Genomic DNA, 19,125 nt, shown 5'->3' with positions numbered 1-19,125 from the left:
GCGTTCTGCATGCCTGTGTCAGGCAATCACAACTGAGTTGCCCCTCTTTAATAACACAGGCAGAATGGGGAGACAAAAGTCCTGCACTCCAGTTTTAAAAGTGATCTGAATGAAGATGACAGTTTGGTTTCTCTAGACTTCAACAGCGCAGTGTTTGGGTTTTGTCTTCTTTATGATCAAATATCTGAATGTCTTTTGCTGAGCCACAATCACACTTGTAAGAATTTAGAAGAAAATTCTGTCATAGTTCAATTTTAACTTTCAAAAGTTAAATAGGTTAAAAGGATCAGTAATCATTCTATACAGACATTAAATCGGTTTCATATAAACTCAAAAAATGTCATTGAGTCATAATCACATAATCAATGGTGACCTGGAAACTAACAGTGTAACAACGCAAGCTTTCAAAGCATTTGCAGTGTTACAGCTATTGTTAACTGTGGCCGTCATCCTTTAAATCTTTATTAGCTTTACTTAATTGATCCTTCACAGTGAGTTCAATCAGAGGAGGAGACACATGGAGGACAATCAGGAGACAAGCTCCACAATCATTTACACAAAAGGGAAATACCTGTCACATACCACTGCACTGTTTCAACATGAATGGTGTTTAGTAGAATGAGCAGAGATCTCCTAAAGCACACACTGTACACACCTATGCAAACATAGCTTGGGTAATGGCAAGGAGTCAAAATTACCCGAGGATGTTCCTCTAAGCATAATGACTGTTTACTACTTAAGAGCATGCACTTAGCGGGCTAAGCCATGTCCCCTGCCATGCAAGAGGCGTCTTGACCTTGCAAGGAATGTTCAAGCGCCATGACGAGTGGGACCTGAGATCGAAGTGCCGCGACCGAGGCTGCTGTTTATAAAGCATCATCACATCTTCACCATCTGGGGTGGGTGGCACCAGATGACATGCATATGGTGGTGCAGAAAAAATAACATTTCCCAGCCAGGGGTAAAGGGGTGGGGGGTGGGGGAGTATGGTTGTAGATCTGTCTCACACATACACACGTGCCTAAAATATGCTAAAAGTCTGGCATCTAACTATTTTGCATATCCTTGTGAATCATAAACACTAATGTAAAACACTAATGGCATTCAGGAAACATTAACATCAATTTGTGATGACCTATGAGCTGTAATTCTAAATAGTTTTCTAGTTAAGTATTCAATTACAGTGCCTTTTTGTCCTCTCTGTATGACTCTCAAAAGTGTATAAAATTAGCCTTAAATTAGCATAAGTACATGAAATGAGGCCACATTTGACTGAGAAATACAGAATCACTATAACTTTTCTTTAAAAATGTGTTCAAAATATTCTGAATTGAGCACAATTAGAGTTAGATAGCATTAAAATGATCTGTACCTGGCTAACCTATCAAAAATGTATCCAAAAAGTGATACCTGTTTAAATCCTGCTTAGCTTTAAAACATCTTTGCTGACCAATGACCATAGAGATTTGCAGATGATGCCATAGTCTGTGTGCTCACATCTGCAGGTTTAAGGCCTATGAGACAGATCTGACTCCATAGAGACTGGGTAGGTGCTACTGGTTGATCAGGTGAGGGGTGTATACCTGTACTGAGCCCCCGTGCCTGTCCGCTGCCAGGTGGGAGGTCAGATAGGATGAGTTTGCTTGGCGAGTGGGCTGCACCTCCCATGCTCCTCGTCGATCAGAGACCGCTGTCTGCTCAGGAGTCGGGGGCATCGGTGAGTCGGTGATGGGAGGGGGAGGGGGAGTGGGATTGGGGGGGGGGTGCAATGGGAGAGGGAGGGGAGGTGGGGGGTGATGGAATAGTTGCGTTAGGAGAGATGGGTAGTTGGGTGTTGCGAGGCCAGGTACCATGCAAAGCAGCATGAGAAATGGAGAAGAAAAAAAATAAAAAATAAAAAAATCGCAACAAAATAAAAGAGTGAATCAAAATCAAAGCAAGGCTTCAGGCAGAGAACTGAACCAGAAACTAATTAACCTCGAGCCAAATGGAGGTAATAACTTTGGCCTCGATCTCATTAAAAGTTAAACACTAAGAAATCCTTCAAACACTGACCAATCCCTAACAATCATTTTAATATAACATGACCACTTGTTTAATGAACTGTCTTTCTAAAAGTTGATAGTCGAGATTAACAACCAAATATAAAGTACGTTTGGTAGAGAAATCACTGAAAATAATGATTAAAATCCTTAATTAACAAGTTTTCCCTAGTCACAGAAAAACCTCCTTATGGAGAAAAAGCGTGACGGGAATTTGCATCACAGCTCTGAACCTTGTAATTACAACCACAACAGATGGCAAATATTTTTTTTTTTTAAATTTAAAAAAAAACAACGTACAGTAAAGCCAAGGGAAGACTGCCGTCCCTTGGAGAGGCCAGCCGAATACACAATTAATGAAACACACCTGCACTGGCAATGTGAATTTCCTGTCTTTTTTTTTGTTAAGGCTGAAGGCTTTTCTGTTTATCACTGCCTTTTATTACATTAGATTTAGGATCTTATATAAATATGTCTTCTTATAATGTCTTAATGTTTCTTTTACATCTTGTCTTCACACATATCACTTTGCATTGCCTTGTTGTTGAAAGGTGCAACACAAATAAACTTGCTTTCATCACTTCCCATTTCTCCTCATTTCTATCTAGTCATCTGTGATGTGTTAACTCACTGTTGCTTCCCTCCCACATCCTGTCGAGGGTGATTTTAATAAACAGAATTAATTGTTTTTTGTTTAAATATATATATTTTAAATATATTTACAAGTTTATTTTAGAAAATTGACATTATAATTAACAAATCCTACTATCATCATTATTCTTTCATTTTTTCAACTTTATCTTATGTCAACATCTTATTAGAAATGGTGTTGGTCATACTTGCATGACTCATTAATTATACTTTGTGGTAGTAACAGGATCCTAACGACAGAAATGTTCTGAGATGTGAGCGATTTCCTCATCAGCTGATCATCCTGACTTTCAATCCCTCTGAGAGGAGAGTGGGACGGCTCTGAGTCATGTGTATACATCATATTAACATTTCAGTTTGTAACACGCTGGTTCTTTCTCTTTTAAAAAAGGGAAACAAAGCCTGGCAGACACGCACACTTCGACTACAAACACTGAACCCGGTGTACCTGATTTCTTATTGGTTGGTGCTGTGAGGGCCGGTCTCTGTGAGGATGACTCTCTCTTGTGACAGCAGACGCTCCGGAGTCTATATGGACAGATCCCACTGGTGTGGGCTGTGGGGAATAATGATCAATTCAATGCTGCACAGTTCAAATAGTTATCTGACTTAAAAAGCATCTGTTAATATTTAGATGTATGACTTACTATCTGCCTGCCGACCCAGTCATAAGTGTAATCAAAGGTGTATCCTTTTCGCTCAAACAGTTCAGTGAATAGAGTCCTCAGATATTCATAATCAGGCTTTTCAAAGAAGTCCAACCGTCTCACATATCGCAGGTATGTGGCCATCTCCTCTGAATTACACAAATATATACAAAGGTTTTCATTTTAAATGGGTTGATGGATTGTGGTAACATATCAAAAAAAAAATATTACGTCCAGATTCATCAACATACCTGGGAAGTTCTCACAAAGGACCTCGATGGGAGTGTTTCGTTTTGTGTCTCCGATCTTCTGGTATCGTTCTTTCAACGTGTCAGCCTGCAGCAGTTCCAACACAGACAGACGTATGAAGTCATTCTGACGTCTAACGTAGCTTAATCTGGGTCATTTTCATTTTTAATACAGGCTGGTGCAAGGGAACATGACCAGTCCACTGATTTTGATGCGGGCCCTGACCATTTCAATTTGCCACAGCAATGTTTTTAAGACCGACCTAAAAATAATAACAGTAACTAAACAGCAGCTTCATGGCCGCTAAGATAAGATGTTAAAACAACTTTAAACTTGGAGAGCATCCAATGTGATCCAGACTTTTTCTAACAGGTTGGTTTCTTGCTTGCACGATATCTTTAGATGAAAACAATCTTAACTATGAGATAACCCTGAGCACACTAAACCTGCTTAATCTTGACTACACAGTCTACTACATTACACTAAAGTGAGTGAGTTGTCAATGTCAAAGTTATACCACCACTTAATATTCCTCTTTAGTTGCAGCCTTTTTTTCTAACTTGAACCTGAAGGAAGAAACTACTAATAAAGAACTGCAAATAAAATAATGGAACTGATTTTCTGTGTTGTTTTTATAAATGAATAAACCTTTCCACATATGTTGAAATTGATTTAGTGACAGATTTGGTGACACTGCCATGCACTTGATATACCTTTAGTCCTTGCCAGGGTAGACTCCCTCGAAGGAAATACATGAACATGTGGCCTAAAGCCTCCAGGTCATCTCGCCGGCTTTGCTCTGAAATCAAAAGCTTTGATAAGATTTCACTTAAAAAAACAAATGTGTACCAAAGTGCCAAACCAACCAGAAAATGATGTGGACCAAGAAATAAAACTGTACCTTTGCCCAAATGTGTGTTGATGGACATATATCGGGCAGTGCCGGTCAAGCTCTTATGCTCCCGGTATGGAATGTGTTTTTTGGTCTCGGGGTCGATGTACTCTTTGGCCAGGCCAAAGTCAATGATGTGGATAATGTGTTCCTTTTTGTTCCCTTGCCGTCCGATGAGAAAGTTTTCAGGTTTAACATCTCTATAGATGAGGTTTTTCGAGTGCACGTACTCCATTCGAGAAATCTGGTGCAGAAAAGACACGGAAGAAAGAAGAATTCAAATCTGATAAGCAGCAAGTCACAATGTCAGTTATTCAAAATTGGCCTTGCTGCAATAGAATTAAACAGCTTTCAGAGCATTTTAATACATTATCTTGATTAATTGATTTAAGCATGATGATTCAGTTAACACACAAATAGCAGGCTCAAAGACATGAATCATACAGTCAAAAACACACTACCACAGAGCCAGTCATTTCTTTAATTATTTAATTTAATTGAATTATTGGTTCATGTAACTGATTGGAGTAAATGACGCAGTAAAGCTTTTAGTCTGTAAAATGTCTAAAACATTTGGGGGTAGGTCTAGTTGTAACTAGAGCGAGTCAGCTGATATCATCAATCAATATTGGTCTATCACAGATATATTGGTATTGTTGCATTGTTGGTAATGTTGTCCAATATGCATTAATATATATTTTTAGTTTTTATGTTATTTAAATCTGGTCCTTTCTCTTAATTCAAGTTTAATGATGTTCAACTGCTAAATATCCTGCTTCCATTAAATATATATCTTTGTCACAATGTGTGTTTATCTGTATAAGATTTTCAGACAATTTATAAATATCAGAATTTTGTTTTCTCAGGCCCATAGTTGTAACCACAGTAACCACTAAATGTTTCGTTATCTTTCCCCAATAAATAATGAATTGTTCATTTGAATGGTCTCTGATTAATTTAGTCTGACTGATCAATGATTAATTCACTGCTTTTTCCAACACAGAACTGAACAGTCTCAATAGTGGCTGCATATTATCACACTACAACAAAAGTCTGTGTGTATACTCAACTAAAATGTCAAGCCACTAACTGAAAGCATGACCATGACAAGACCAATGATTAGGATCAGAGCAATGCTGCATTTAATAGATTAGAGATGGAAAAGGTTTGACAGGGTGTCTACAGGTGAATCTCATGGCTGTTTCCAAGAAGAGCTCTATAATTAATAAGATCGACTGGAACATCAATAAGAAATGTGTTTAAAAGATCTTTTACTCAGGTTTGATCTTGAGGGATATTCATTCCCTGCTGTCTCGCCAAAGTAAACGTGAAACATGACTTTCCTTCGGCAGACCCAAAAAAAGGATCTTGAGTAGGAGTACGAGCTCGCAGCACTTATTGTGGGATCAATTGTTTGTGCCAGAAAACTAAAGAGAAAGAGCTACGTGATAAATACTGTAGAGATGAGCAGACGTGCAGGCAGCAGCAGCAGCAGTAACTCTCTGCCGTCCGGGAACATGATTATGTTGTGTGGTTTTGTAGGTTTCCTTACAAATTTGCGAAGGCTATCTGCATTACAAGAGCACTGCAGATTTTGTGCTGACAAAATGAAATGTTAGAAATTTTGAGATGTCTGAGACGGCCAAAAGAGTAGGTCAAACAACTCTCTGAAGTGCTCAGACTTAATGAGATTCAGTGATGGCTTTGCTCTTTCCGACAGCTCACAGAGTCTCTTGCTCTGATGAGTAGCACGTGTATAAGGATGGATGGATAGATGGATGGATAGACAGACAGACAGACAGATGGATAGACAGACAGACAGACGGATGGACAGACAGACAGACAGACGAATGGATGGACATCTACTTTGCAGACTGGGAAATTAGAGACTCTGCACTGTTATCCCTCCTTGGCACCTGCTCAGGACTTTGGGTGCATTCAGGCCAAAGCCATTATCCACACTTTAAAAAACACACTGCACAACAGCTATATAGTCTGTCTGTCTATCTGTCTGTCTGTCTGTAGCTTTCTCTTTGCTGTGTTATTTTGCTGCTGCTACTTCCTGACTCCATCTTGGGTGTGAAAGTTCATGTCTAACATTGTAAAGAATGATTTGACCAAAAAAAAAAAAAAAAATTAAAAAAGAAAGAAAGAAAAAAAAAGAAGAACCTCAAACATTTTCCAAAGCTTTCAACCACACCTTACTGAGAATTTGCTCAGTTATCAAGTGGGCAAATTCTACCAAGACAGACGGTGAGATGCACTTAAAAGCTCCAAAAAGAAACTAGTAAGTGTACTTTTAGTTAAGATTGTTCTTTATCTATTTCACATTGAATCCCTTCCAATGATTCAGAGGAAAAACTCTTTGTAAGATTTTTATTGTCAAACATCTGTGTCAGGTTTTTTTGGATGCTGTTGTACTATGATGCTGAATTTACTACTTAAGCCACTAATGTACAGACCCTATACATAATGTTACTTTTATTTTTACTACTATTGTCTTTATTGTTTTCGTAATTAAATACAAAATAGGTGATCAGAAGAACTTTTGTAAAAGCTCACTGGGTCGTTGAAATACAACACACTCACCAACTGAATTGCTATCATTAAGACAGTCTTCAGTGAAAAGGTTCTGTCGCAAAGGTCAAAGAGGTCCTCTAGACTCGGGCCCAGCAGCTCCAGAACCATGGCGTTGTATTTCCCACAGGGCCCAAAGTAAAACACCTGGGGGACGCCTTCAGCTGAAACACAAGGAAAGAAACCGTTAGACACACAAACACAAAAGTTCCCGATCTCCACAGGCACAGCTGTACCTGTTCACACATTTGTCAAAAGTAATCCAAATTCCAGCTAACTTTGTGTGTTTGCAAATGAACTGAGAGGTGCATTAGACTCTTAATAGCTTAGACAGTAAACTGCACACAGTTTAAAGAAAAGCAAATACTAGTTAGTAAGATAATGAAAAGCAGCACAGGCCTCCAATTCGTTTTTCCCAGTTGTATATACTGGTGCTGATCCTGAGCGTCGGGGTGGCAGGAATGTTTATTATTTCTGCCTCTTTTGACTAATGATATTTCTAAGTTGGGTCTGGGGTGAACTGTGAGAGGCCTCTGACTAGACCGATAGGAGGAGGAGGAGGAGCACCACAAGGTTACTAAGGACAGAGGGCAGGGGAAGGCTGCTCGGTAAACATTAACTCCTCTGTAAAATACGACGCAGCGCCTGCAAATGCAACTGTGTCGCTCTCCTACTGCAGGCTGAAAACTAATCTTTTCACTGCCTCACATCACAACCTCCCAACTGAATCATATCCTCTCTGCTCTACTCGCAAAATCCCTTCCATCTATCACCTTGGCTCCTATTTTACTTCTTTTCACAGTACAGTTCAGTGTTATGCGATCTGTCTAAAGCAATGGGAATAATGGCAGGGCCGCTGCTCTGACCCCTGTACTCCTTATGGGTCATTTGTAATGCGTGTGATCTGGATATTAAAGCTCCTCGTGGTGTTGAACTTAGCAGAAAAGTATGTCAGCTTAATGCCTAAAATTATAGTGTAAATAGTTGGCAGGTGTGAGCTTTTCTAACTTCTCTTTTATTCCTCTAAAGCATGCAAAGGGGGCTTTCTAAATTTAATTTTAATTAAAACTAAAGCCTTACCACCCTGCAGAGACAGTATGTAATTCCTAATGTTTATTTATTTACTCATTACGGGGCGATATCTGTACTCTTCGTTGTCTTTCCCGACCAGAATTGGCCTGAACTTTAGTTTCAAAGAGCAGGAAATGAGGTCAAACTGTTAATTGCCTTCTGGGAAGCATTATTCAAAGTTTGCCCCTGCGTACTTTTACTCAGACTCCCATTAAAAAGATCCCCTTACGAAACTTCAAAGAAATAGAGGCGCTTCAATCATACAGAGCTTGGCTTTATCAGACTGCTCGAGCCATGCTCAGTCCTTGAAAATATGTAATTGCAAAGAAGTTTGAATATGTAGGGACGTCTTGATTGTTTTTTATGTCCCCGATCCTAAAGTGGATCCTTTAATTTTGTACCTTTGTTTTCTATACATGGGGATGTGTGTGTGTGTGTGTGTGTGTGCTGTATATTCATGTATGTATTGTGTGAGTACATATACATCCACTGTTCTTCCCCCCGTTTGGATAAATAGGGTGAATTAATTGTAATACTTGAGATTTCAACCTGCCTACATTGATTGAACACAACGCTGGCATATAATAAGTAACAAACAGTTGCTTGATTACACTTCCAGCAGATATGGAGCAACGTTGGCAGGCGTTTGTGTTTCAGGCCTCCTGATAATTCCAAGCCTGATATTCACTCGCCTGTTTGCTCTGTTTTGGTCCAACTCTTGAGGGAAATATTTGGGTCTTTAGCTGCTAGCATTTACCAGTTACTGTACAGTCTGGTTTAGTTCAAATTTGACACAAATGACAATGACAGATAACATACTTAAAATTGTTAAAACAGTTCAAAAGTCAACTCTGCTACATGTTCAGGACATGTAGAGGGTTGAAATTCTGTTTCTCTCAGATGGTGAGGTAGACAATAATAAAATGAATAATAACAATAATAATAAAGTGGCTGGTTTTGTGTGTGTGTGTGTGTGTGTGTGTGTGTGTATGTAAAATTGAAAGGAACTGCAGAGTCAGGTGATAATACTCAGTGGATTTGTCACCATACACATTTTTTAAACATACAATTTTAAGTATGTATTTAGTGTTTTTAACTAGATATGGTACATTTTTCTTCTTAACCTCACATGTCTACTATATGTGTGTGTATGTAACTCCATATTTCTTTTCTAGTCTTGTCAACCACTCAAAGCACTCTTACAACAACACATCACTGCCAATCCAGACACACACATTCATACACTGATGCCAAAGGCTGCAAAGCAAGCTTCCAACATGCCCATCAGGACCAATACAGTACTTCCTATCCAAAGAGCCCACCTATTCAACACACACACACACACACACACACACAAATTTGGGGTTCGGTATCTTGCCTGTGTGGACTTGGAGGAGCCGGGAGGAATCAAACCGCCGACCTTCTGATTAGTAGACGACCTGCTCTACCCTGAGCCGCAGTCGCCCCATAAAGTACAGGTTTGAAAGAGGATTTTCGCCTCTGCACAAACACATACACACACACACAAGTGAGACCAGTTTCCAGTTTCTGCCTGACCACAATATCTTAATTGTGTGTTCAGTTCATTCATGTTTTGTGTGCAGTGAGGAAGGCGGCAGCTCTATGATATCCAGATACCTTTATTCTCCTACTACTACTCCAATAATCTATAAGCAGAGGCTGATAATCATAAAACACTGATCCTGATGTAGCACGTTAACATATTTGGATTGAATATGTTACTGAAGACATTTAAACTTGCCAGCTGGGTAATGGGAAAAACACTGCAGCATGAAAAGGTGGCGTAAATATTGTCTGCCAGCATATGGGCATGTAGGAGTCGTGCTGCGCTCCATCCTGTGTTTCTGGACACCATTATCCAGTTCTGTGGGTTGCTAATTGTACCATAGGAATGAGTGCCTTGAAACCCCGGGAGCCTGTGGGAGGCCTAAAATGTGTCAGATTGGAGATGTGCTGTAAACAAGTGGATAAACGGCTGTTCAATTGAAAACAAGGTTTGGTCAAGCTTTTTACAAGCAAAGTAAAACTGAGGACGGCAGAACCATCATTATCTACAGCAAAACATTCCCCCCCTGAGAGTTTGAATCTGTGTGTCCTGTACTGCGAGGCATACTTTAATTGTACAGGAGTAAGTCGAACTTTGATGGAAGCTACCAATTTTGACTTCTCTCATCCAATTTTCTGGAAAAAATAATGAGAGCAATTGCTGGGTGTAGTAAGAACTTGGTCAAATATGCTTGCAAGTGGCAAAAACACAAGACAGAAGTTTCGACATGAATATCCACGTTGACGTCGTGTGCAGCAGTCAGTGAAGGAAGAAATGCCACAATGAGTATTTTTTTACAGGTAACACACTCCTCACAAGTCCTGGGAGTTGAATTAGGAAAAATCATATTGGCCGGTATATACACAGATACCGATATACCAGTGTTAGGCCAATATCGGCTGATAATATTGGTTGACATATATATATCGCTCGGGCTTCAACTTCATGCTGTATATTAAAGCAACATTTCAATACACGGCTAGCCAGCTGTTAAACTAAACTGACTTTACTCATTTTAAATATATTTATTGTACATAATGCAAAGTGTACTATTCAGCTGTCTTCTCTAGTTCAATACAAATATACTGAAACATATTTAAATGAATAACTCATTATTATGCAGAGCAGTAGGTCTATGATAGGAAAAGATTTTAGCATATTATTTTATCATCCAGACTTTCACAGATCCATCAGATCCATCAGCTTCAGAATGAAATGGCCCACGATATATAAAAAGGGATAAAAGAATACATTTTTTTCAGTTGCTAAAAGATTTGCTGGCTGCTGTCTTTTATAACAAAAAAGGGGAAAAACATGAATGCAATGAAAGAATATGAGTGGTTCTAAGCCTTAAAACGCACTTGCCCGAATCTCCCTGCACACCGCTTTTTTTCTGGGCCGATTTTTTTCAAACAACTTCCAAAAGAGGAGATTTCTTTTGAAAGTTGGGAAACTTGTGCGGTGAGCAGTCATGTGCTTTAGAAGCTCTGATTAAAAGAATTCAAATGTAACATAAAGAAGAAAAAAAAAAGGTGATTTCTTCATGTGCGCGATCAACGTTGAGCATGAATATTAACACATTTTTTGCATCGTGGCTGACTGGATTGAGGGAGGCATGTAGACATAAGGAGGATGCTAAATTCACACAGAACGACACCAAAGACATAAAGGTCAGGTCAATTCATGACTCTACATTGACATTAGATGTGAGCATGGATGTATTTATTTATCAGACTCTATTTACTGTATGTGTGTTAGTGTGTCAGGCCTGTAATTGACTGGCCACCTGTCCAAACTGTACCCCACTTCACCCACCTACGTGCCGGGAAAGTCTCCAGTTCCCCCCTGCACAGGACGAGCCGTCTAGAGAACAGATGGATAGATGGATTTTGGCTTTGCAAAATTATTACAGGTGAGTTTTTTACACTCAGTGTTTAGACAGAGGACATGAGGGCTGACACCGATTTTGGTTCTGCAATGACTCCACTGAATATGTAAGCTATGTGGTGGCTCTTGACTCACGTGCTGATCCACTTTTGATGGGCCGCAGCCTTCGATTGTTCAGCTCTACATCAAGCTGGCCAGTTTAGATTTCTGACATATTTGCTGGCTTGCTTTTCCAAAAACCTGCGCTGCCGAGCACCGACAATCTGTCTGACCATTTGTGTGCCTCTTTGCCACATTCATTTGCATCTTATTAGTTATAGTGTTGCAGTATTTATTGCTACAGAATGAATCTGAATTATTCTAAATGCTGCACTAATATAACTAAACACAAATGTGTGACTATTTAATAATGTAATTAGATAATAGGTGTATAGGTCAGGCCATATTATAGGCTGATATTAGCCTGTTTTTTCCTGTTTTATGTACCTTTTTTATAAACTCAAGTTAGTATCCATACATGTTTTTTTGTTCTTTTTTATTTATAGTAACTAACTATTACATTTCCAGTGAAGTTTACGGTTTCAGTGCACTGATTTTATACAATAAAGTTTATTGTTAAACTGAAACTGAACTGTAAAGTGTTTTATAAACACATAAAGAATGTGGATTTATATACATATTCTGTATATATATTAGATAATTGGCCGATATATGGATATTGGAATTGTTTTACTCCCTAATATAGGCAAAAATCTTTTATCAGTCAGGGCCTAAATATATAATAACTATTAACGACTATTTATAAATTATACTGTAACTCTGGTTTAGAAACATAAATCTGTTAACACCCAAGAGTGTTCAATGCAATTTTCTACTATTAAATTCATTCCTTCACTGCTCACGTAACACTGTGCTGTGTGGCATCGTTAATAATTCAATTTTATAGTGAAGGTGCATATTTCAGAATTCAGTCAATCAAAAGCATGACCTCAATTTTTTAATTAATGCATAAGCCTCACTTCCTGAACTGTGCCACTGCAGTGCCTGATCATATTTCACCAGGAAATGTACATGACAGATTGTTCACAGTCCAAATAATGTGATTGCAGTGAAAATGGCTGCAGCACCTGAAACGCTGTAGTTGTGCACGTGAGGCACTTCCAGCAGAAAAGTCCTGGTTTTGATTTTGGATATTAGCATTTTGAATACTGTTTTTTTTCACCTGTGCAGTCATCAAAAGAAGCATATATGTCAGTCAGCCTGGCCAGCTCTGGATCACACTTCAGTGATGCCGTTTCAAAGCACACAGATGTCACAAACGGTAAAAACTACTTGATATTTACCTCTGAAAGTTGCACTAAAATTCAGGAAATCACCACTTGAACAACTGATGAGACATGTCTATTATATATTTACTAAAACTGCTGCTGTCTGACTTCTCTAAATGCCTTACTAATCAATAATAACACCAACCTCTGGCCTTCCATTTACATGTTTGCACAATTTTGTAATCTGACTGAAACATTTCTACTCTTTGGAAATTGCAATGATTACAGAGCTGGTGTAAAGTTTCATGATGAGGCCTGGCTGCCAATACCTTTAAGCACAGCACAATAGTGTCCATCTGCCCTTGAACAAAACCTCTTGATCTTCCCAACCATCTTGTTCTTGGCACAATAACGCCTCACATAGTCTGCGGTCTCGTAAAAGTCGTGACAGCAATGCTACCGGGATTGACTGCACTGACAAATATCCTCATATATTTGGAGGGAGATGCATAATTACTGACTGAATAACCCTCATGAATATCCAGTGACAGTTGGTTATGGACGGAAAACAACACCTGATTGAGCATCTGAGTCAAACTACATTAATTCATAAAGATCCCGTCGCACAGCCAGTGACAACAACATTGGCTGAGAGGAATGTGGCACAGCGGCACAGCCAAGAAGAAATGAGGTCACGTTATCCCATCTGGAGGAGAGGACAGAGGCAGGTTAGTACTAAGAGAGAGGCAGACCCACTCTCTAAATATTTAATGAGTTTCCGCACAGTTGGCCTTTTCCAGCCCTTGCCTTTGCAAAACAATAGCCATTATATTCCCTGTCTGGTTATCATATATGCATGTGGAGCTCCGAAAAAGCACATCAAAAGACCATGCGCCGCAAAAAACACAAAGCTTTTTATTTTACCATGTTAAACTGTGACCCAGGACCCAGCACCAATTTGTGATTTAACCATTTAACCAAATTGAAATCTCACAAGTTGATCAATCAAGAGCTGCAGTTCAAGTGTATAAATGTGACTACCAGCACTATACAGATCATTTTTGCCCAATTTTTTTTTTATCAAAATGGCAATGACAAGCTATTGTTCTATTGTTTCAAGTGCTCCCACCCATTTCCTCTAATACCAGGACTAAAAACGTCTGTGCCTTAATTTAATTCTCCGTTGTGGTCATTTAATCCTCACAAGATTCCTGTCAGTGGTTGCTGCAACAGGGATGCGTCAGCGGATCTTGACTAATCTTTTCTGAGAAAAACTACACGCCGACATTTCACAGCAAACATATTTAATATATGAAATAATTAAAGATCATATGGGGATTTGTAACATCTGATCATTTGATCTGGCCCTATGCAGTGGAAATCATTTCTGCCCATTAATTCCAGATGTTTCAATGAGACAACAGAAAGCTAAAAATATAAATATATCGACCCCTACGAGTAAATTCGGCAGCACTGCAACAGTATATACGCCTGCTTGGTGCTGCAGATATTTGGCCATGTGGGCAAATTAAAATGTATTTTTTCAGTCAGGCAAACATGCACACTAAGGTCAAAACCTCACAGGCTCATTTCCTTAAAGTGGCTACAATCAATACTTTTTTATTACAATGGATCAAATGGCTATGTGTAATGTGGAAGGGGTCGTTGTGATGAAGCCACAGAAAAATAATCACCTGACTAAGCAGTTCCTCTCAGCTCTACGAAGCTTTTTTTTAGCATCTTTCAGCTCGTTGTTTTGGTTTTCTGCCCTAAATCTTTAAGATTTTGGTGCATTCTCATCATCTTCGGCCACAATAGGCAGGTCACTGAAAAAGCCCTAAAAACCTCCTGTATGATGCCTGCCCAACAGGACACTGGTCAAGTTAGCGATCAGCTGGTGAACACAGTGGAGCCTTTAGCAGGGGGAAAAAAAATCAGATAGTTCACTTTGGAGTTAGTGATGACCAAAAACAAAGCTAAAAAGAAGAGTAAATACTGGACTTGCATTCATCAATTGGGCCAGAAGCACAACTGTCTGATTTCACTAGTGTTAACAAGTACCAGTTTGAAGACAAGTTCACAACTGGGTGAAACTGTTTTCACAGCTTGTTGCCATAAAATCACTTTAAACAAGGAGGTATTTCACTGCCACTACCTACCTATATTTAAAAAGTCACTTAGTTCCTCACTGTGTACATAGAAACATTTTCCAGCAGACTAAATCCTTCCAGACCAACACTGTGCCAGTGTGAAACATGAAATAATACAGCCGGCATACAGCGCTAGGCTCGAGCTGAAGTCTCATCTTCAAACACAGCCACCAACATCTCCTGCATGCTGCTTTCATAACAGCAGGGATGTCTTTTGAAGGGAGGAGAAGAGATATTACATCAGTTTTGTGACTTTGAGGGGTTTTATGTCAACTTCCTTTCCTTATTTCGTTATTGCACCCCTTAAAAAGTATAATCACAGCTTTCAACACACTATTCATGAAGGCATACAAACATACGTATACACACACGCACCAAGATTAAAATAAGTTGCTGAGCCAGCTTAATATCAATACATAACCTGAGAGGAATAATCACTTGTTGTGGAAATGATGCAATCTTCTACACTGATCTAAAGGTCAAATCATGCAGGGCTCAAAAAAAAAAAAAAAAAAAAAAAACGCAGCATGAATGAGTGAAGGCTAAATCTGTGACCTTACCTGTAGTTCCCAGTGTTTTGTAGAACCGATACTCTAAATGCAACTGTGGTGCCCTCGACTTCACTGGTTCCTGCACAGAAGAAAAGACGCAAACCAGCACTTCGTTAACGACACTTCACTTACATAACTTCTTAAAGTAAAAATAAAAAGGGTAGAGAGGAACAGCGGAAAAAGGAATCACATTAATTCGGAAATTTATTGAAAAGGTCACCAACAATTTTGATGACTCATTTTGCACCCAAGGGCATATACAAATATGCCTTCCCATAAAATTTGGGTGGAACCAGGAAATTAACTGACACTAGCTGCTCTCACATTGTCCGAGACATGTATTTGGGTGGCACTTTTGCACTAACATCAACAGCGGCTCTTTTTACTGCCAAAAGATCAAATGTATAAATCATTGTCCTGGCACATAGGATTAAAAATCACGTCCTTCCCATCTTTGTCCTCCACCAGATATACTGAGAGTGACGATGATGGACTATTTGACATTATCAGTCATCCTACAGAGCTACCATCAGTCTTGATTTTGCAGTTTTTCTTCAACAACACATCTCATTTCGTGCAGATTACTGGACAATTAAAATGAACTGGAAATAATAATAAAAAACAACTTTAATTTTCAATACAAAAATCAGAAAACTGACCTGGGTATGAAATAAAGATACAGAGATTTTGTGCAAGTGCCAAATCTAAGTCAGTGTTTTTTTTTTTCCATTTCACTGATGTTTTAAAACTCAAACAAACATCTCAGTGAGTGATTTCTTAGTCATATAAAAACACTATATCAGTGTCAGCACACCATACAGTAGCGTATGTAGCTGAAAACTATTTGGCTTGGTGAGCTTAATACTTTGATACTGTGGCAATTTACAACTCTCTAGTGAGCAATAATAAAGGCATGAGTCAGGAGTCATGATTTCCAGTCCAGCAGCCACTGGAAAGACACACCTAGCCGAGTATCCACCACACTGTGCTAAAAACCGCCCTTTACTGTACCGCTTTCAACACATCCACAACAATGAGCTAACATGTCGTGTTATGCTTCATCCTCCAATATTCAAATCACTCTTACAAAACATGCAATTTATGTACAAATGAATCATCATAACCTTTTGTCTGATTTTTTCCTGTCTAACAATAACAGTCTAATATTAGTCAAATGTGCTGCATAAGCTGCACATCTACAATCAAGTATAGAAGCTGCATCTTTAGACAGAGGTGTCTCTCTTTTTTTTGGAATATTAATGAAATGAACAATTTCAATTTCTCGTTATTACTGACCTTGTTCAAAATAATCAGAAAACAAACGACCCTTTCTTATAAAGTGATGTTGCCGATTCATAAATTTAGCTTTAATTCCAATATTAAATCCTGCATTAACTGCATGTGGTATTTGCAGATGTGAGGTGTCAGTGAGAAAAAGGAGAATGTGCACTTACCAGTTTAATAGCTACATACTCGTTGGTGTAGAGATTTTTACCTGAAGAAGACAGAAAAAGAAGAGCATACATTAGATGCTGATGATGATCTACACAACTTATAAAAGGTTCCCTGTGGAGTTAGTGACAACCAGTAGTCCTATGAATAATGTTTTTACGTGTGAGTCTCCATTTTGTTTGGATAAAGCGCACACATGAGCACACGGTTGAGGTGATTCACATCCCGCCATTAGTCTCACGCTGTTCTACTGAACTAAAGTTGCCGCCAGTAGGGCTCAAAGAAATGTAGCGATGTGCCAACAAAGGTAGGGACGAAGAAGTCGACAAATCCAGGCTTAAAATGTGTCAAAAATAAGCTTTGCAAATGTTTTATGAGGAATTAAATGTGCGTTGCAGAGGGAAACACTGATGTTAATATAACTTTGTTAACATGAAAACTCCACAGGGCACCTTTAAGGCTTTACTTTTTTTAAATTTTTAAATTTCTTATTTAAATTTCTTGCAAACTCTGCAGATAATGATTGAAACATTAAGAGCAGCTTCCAATATTTTTTTGCATCTTCAACCATTTCACACATGTTTTAAACTCAACTTACCAAGCTTCAATTCACCAAAGTTTCCACAGCCGATCTTCTTGCCCACACGAAAATTTGGCCCCACCATGAGAACCCCAGAGGAGCTAGAGGAGCCCGACGGTCGGGACGAGTGTCCGCTGCGGCTGCCCTGGGAAACTTTTGTGCTCCTGGCGGGTCGCTCGCCATACTTATCTCTCGGTTGATCCATGGTGTGAGCAGCACAGGTCAGCGAGTGCCTGGAGTGATGTACGAAAAGGCCTCCTGGGCTGGGCCCACCACAGCCACAGCCCTGGTCACTGGCAGTGCCTGAATGGCACAGTTACTCTCATGAGACAAAAGCTGGTAAGGCTAACGGACACTCCTTCCCGTCCTCACCCTGGCACCTCTAACACTCGTTGTTCAGGCTGATCTCAGGCTTCAACATTTGTCACAGGAAGGAAGAAGGTGGAAGACCTGTAACAAAGATAACATATAACAAAAGAGATAAGACATCACACAAAAAGCAACATGTGTACCATAGTTCCCACGAATTGTCTCCCATGTTAATCCCCTAGTCATAAAACTCCCAAAAAAGATCACTTCAGGTTCAAAAATCCAACAAAAACACACAGGCTAACCTTTCAGTGAGCTTCTTTTCAAAACACTGAACAAGAAATCAAATAACAATTACACTGCGAAGGACCTGATATTACTTTAATCACTTTAATCAAACACTACTGCTGCCATGAGAAACACTGGCATAACAGACACATCGCATGACACGCTCACCCAAGAGATGGATATACTGAACCAGAGATTTGAACTGAATTGGGAATAAAATATTTGGTAATGATCAATTAAAAATGTGCCTTAAGTCATCAGATCAGCTTGGAACATCACTTGATCTATTGTGTGTGTGGGGTACATTAAGCTATGTTTTAACAAATTATAAGAAATTTGTCCTATTTGACCAATCCAAACTACTAAGGACCAGCACTCAGTGACCAACTCTCAATCCAAGACCAGTGGCTTGATTGAGCAAAAGAATAAAGGGAAATACACTGTCATTTAAGTTCTTTATTACTGTTAATATTACTTGGTGAACGGTGTAATAAAATGTGAAAATTGTATTAGAAAAACTGTATCAGAGTTAATTTGGGGGTGTATGTTAGGTCATATACAGCACAGACAGTGGGCATGATGGTTTGGCTAGAGAGGACTCACACTGTATATATTGGTTCATTACTAAAATTAGACTTTAAATCTTAAAAATTGAGAAAAAGCTCCACTTACCAACTTAATCTTAATCTAACAACAAGTTTCTTATGTCAAAATGAAAAAAAAAACTAAACCACACTTATTATAACCACAAAGTCGCAGGATTTACTGAATTACTGATCAAAACAACCAAGGTCATGAGTCACATTCACCGTCTGGAAAAAACAATCACTGTTTACAGGTAGACACAGCGTTGAAACGAGGACAGGCCTGGCTTACTGTAACCACACTGCTGTGCTTAAGAGAGATAGTCATCGTGTAACAGTGATCACAGAAAACACAGAAGC

At 39.0% G+C, this 19,125-nt stretch overlaps 1 protein-coding gene across 2 annotated transcripts in view; it reads right to left on the bottom strand.

The window, feature by feature from the left end:
• Positions 1-19,125, bottom strand: part of csnk1g1 (casein kinase 1, gamma 1) — a 32,901-nt gene that overhangs the window by 7,183 nt on the left and 6,593 nt on the right. Inside the window, exons 2-11 of one of the 2 annotated variants that reach the window (XM_053318185.1) lie at positions 17,603-18,034; positions 17,007-17,047; positions 15,562-15,631; positions 7,071-7,222; positions 4,491-4,725; positions 4,303-4,388; positions 3,592-3,676; positions 3,341-3,489; positions 3,142-3,249; positions 1,584-1,694 (exon numbers count right to left, since the gene is read on the bottom strand). In XM_053318185.1, the coding sequence (XP_053174160.1) occupies positions 1,584-1,694; positions 3,142-3,249; positions 3,341-3,489; positions 3,592-3,676; positions 4,303-4,388; positions 4,491-4,725; positions 7,071-7,222; positions 15,562-15,631; positions 17,007-17,047; positions 17,603-17,789 (1,224 nt within the window). In that variant the 5' untranslated portion in view covers positions 17,790-18,034. The remainder of the gene's footprint in view (positions 1-1,583; positions 1,695-3,141; positions 3,250-3,340; positions 3,490-3,591; positions 3,677-4,302; positions 4,389-4,490; positions 4,726-7,070; positions 7,223-15,561; positions 15,632-17,006; positions 17,048-17,602; positions 18,035-19,125) is intronic. The other variant, XM_053318194.1, reaches the window with a different exon arrangement.

The sequence above is a fragment of the Scomber japonicus genome, chromosome 1 (genome assembly GCF_027409825.1).
Source record: "Scomber japonicus isolate fScoJap1 chromosome 1, fScoJap1.pri, whole genome shotgun sequence".
NCBI classification, from domain to species: domain Eukaryota; kingdom Metazoa; phylum Chordata; class Actinopteri; order Scombriformes; family Scombridae; genus Scomber; species Scomber japonicus.
This window is presented reverse-complemented; position numbering and strand designations above follow the sequence as displayed.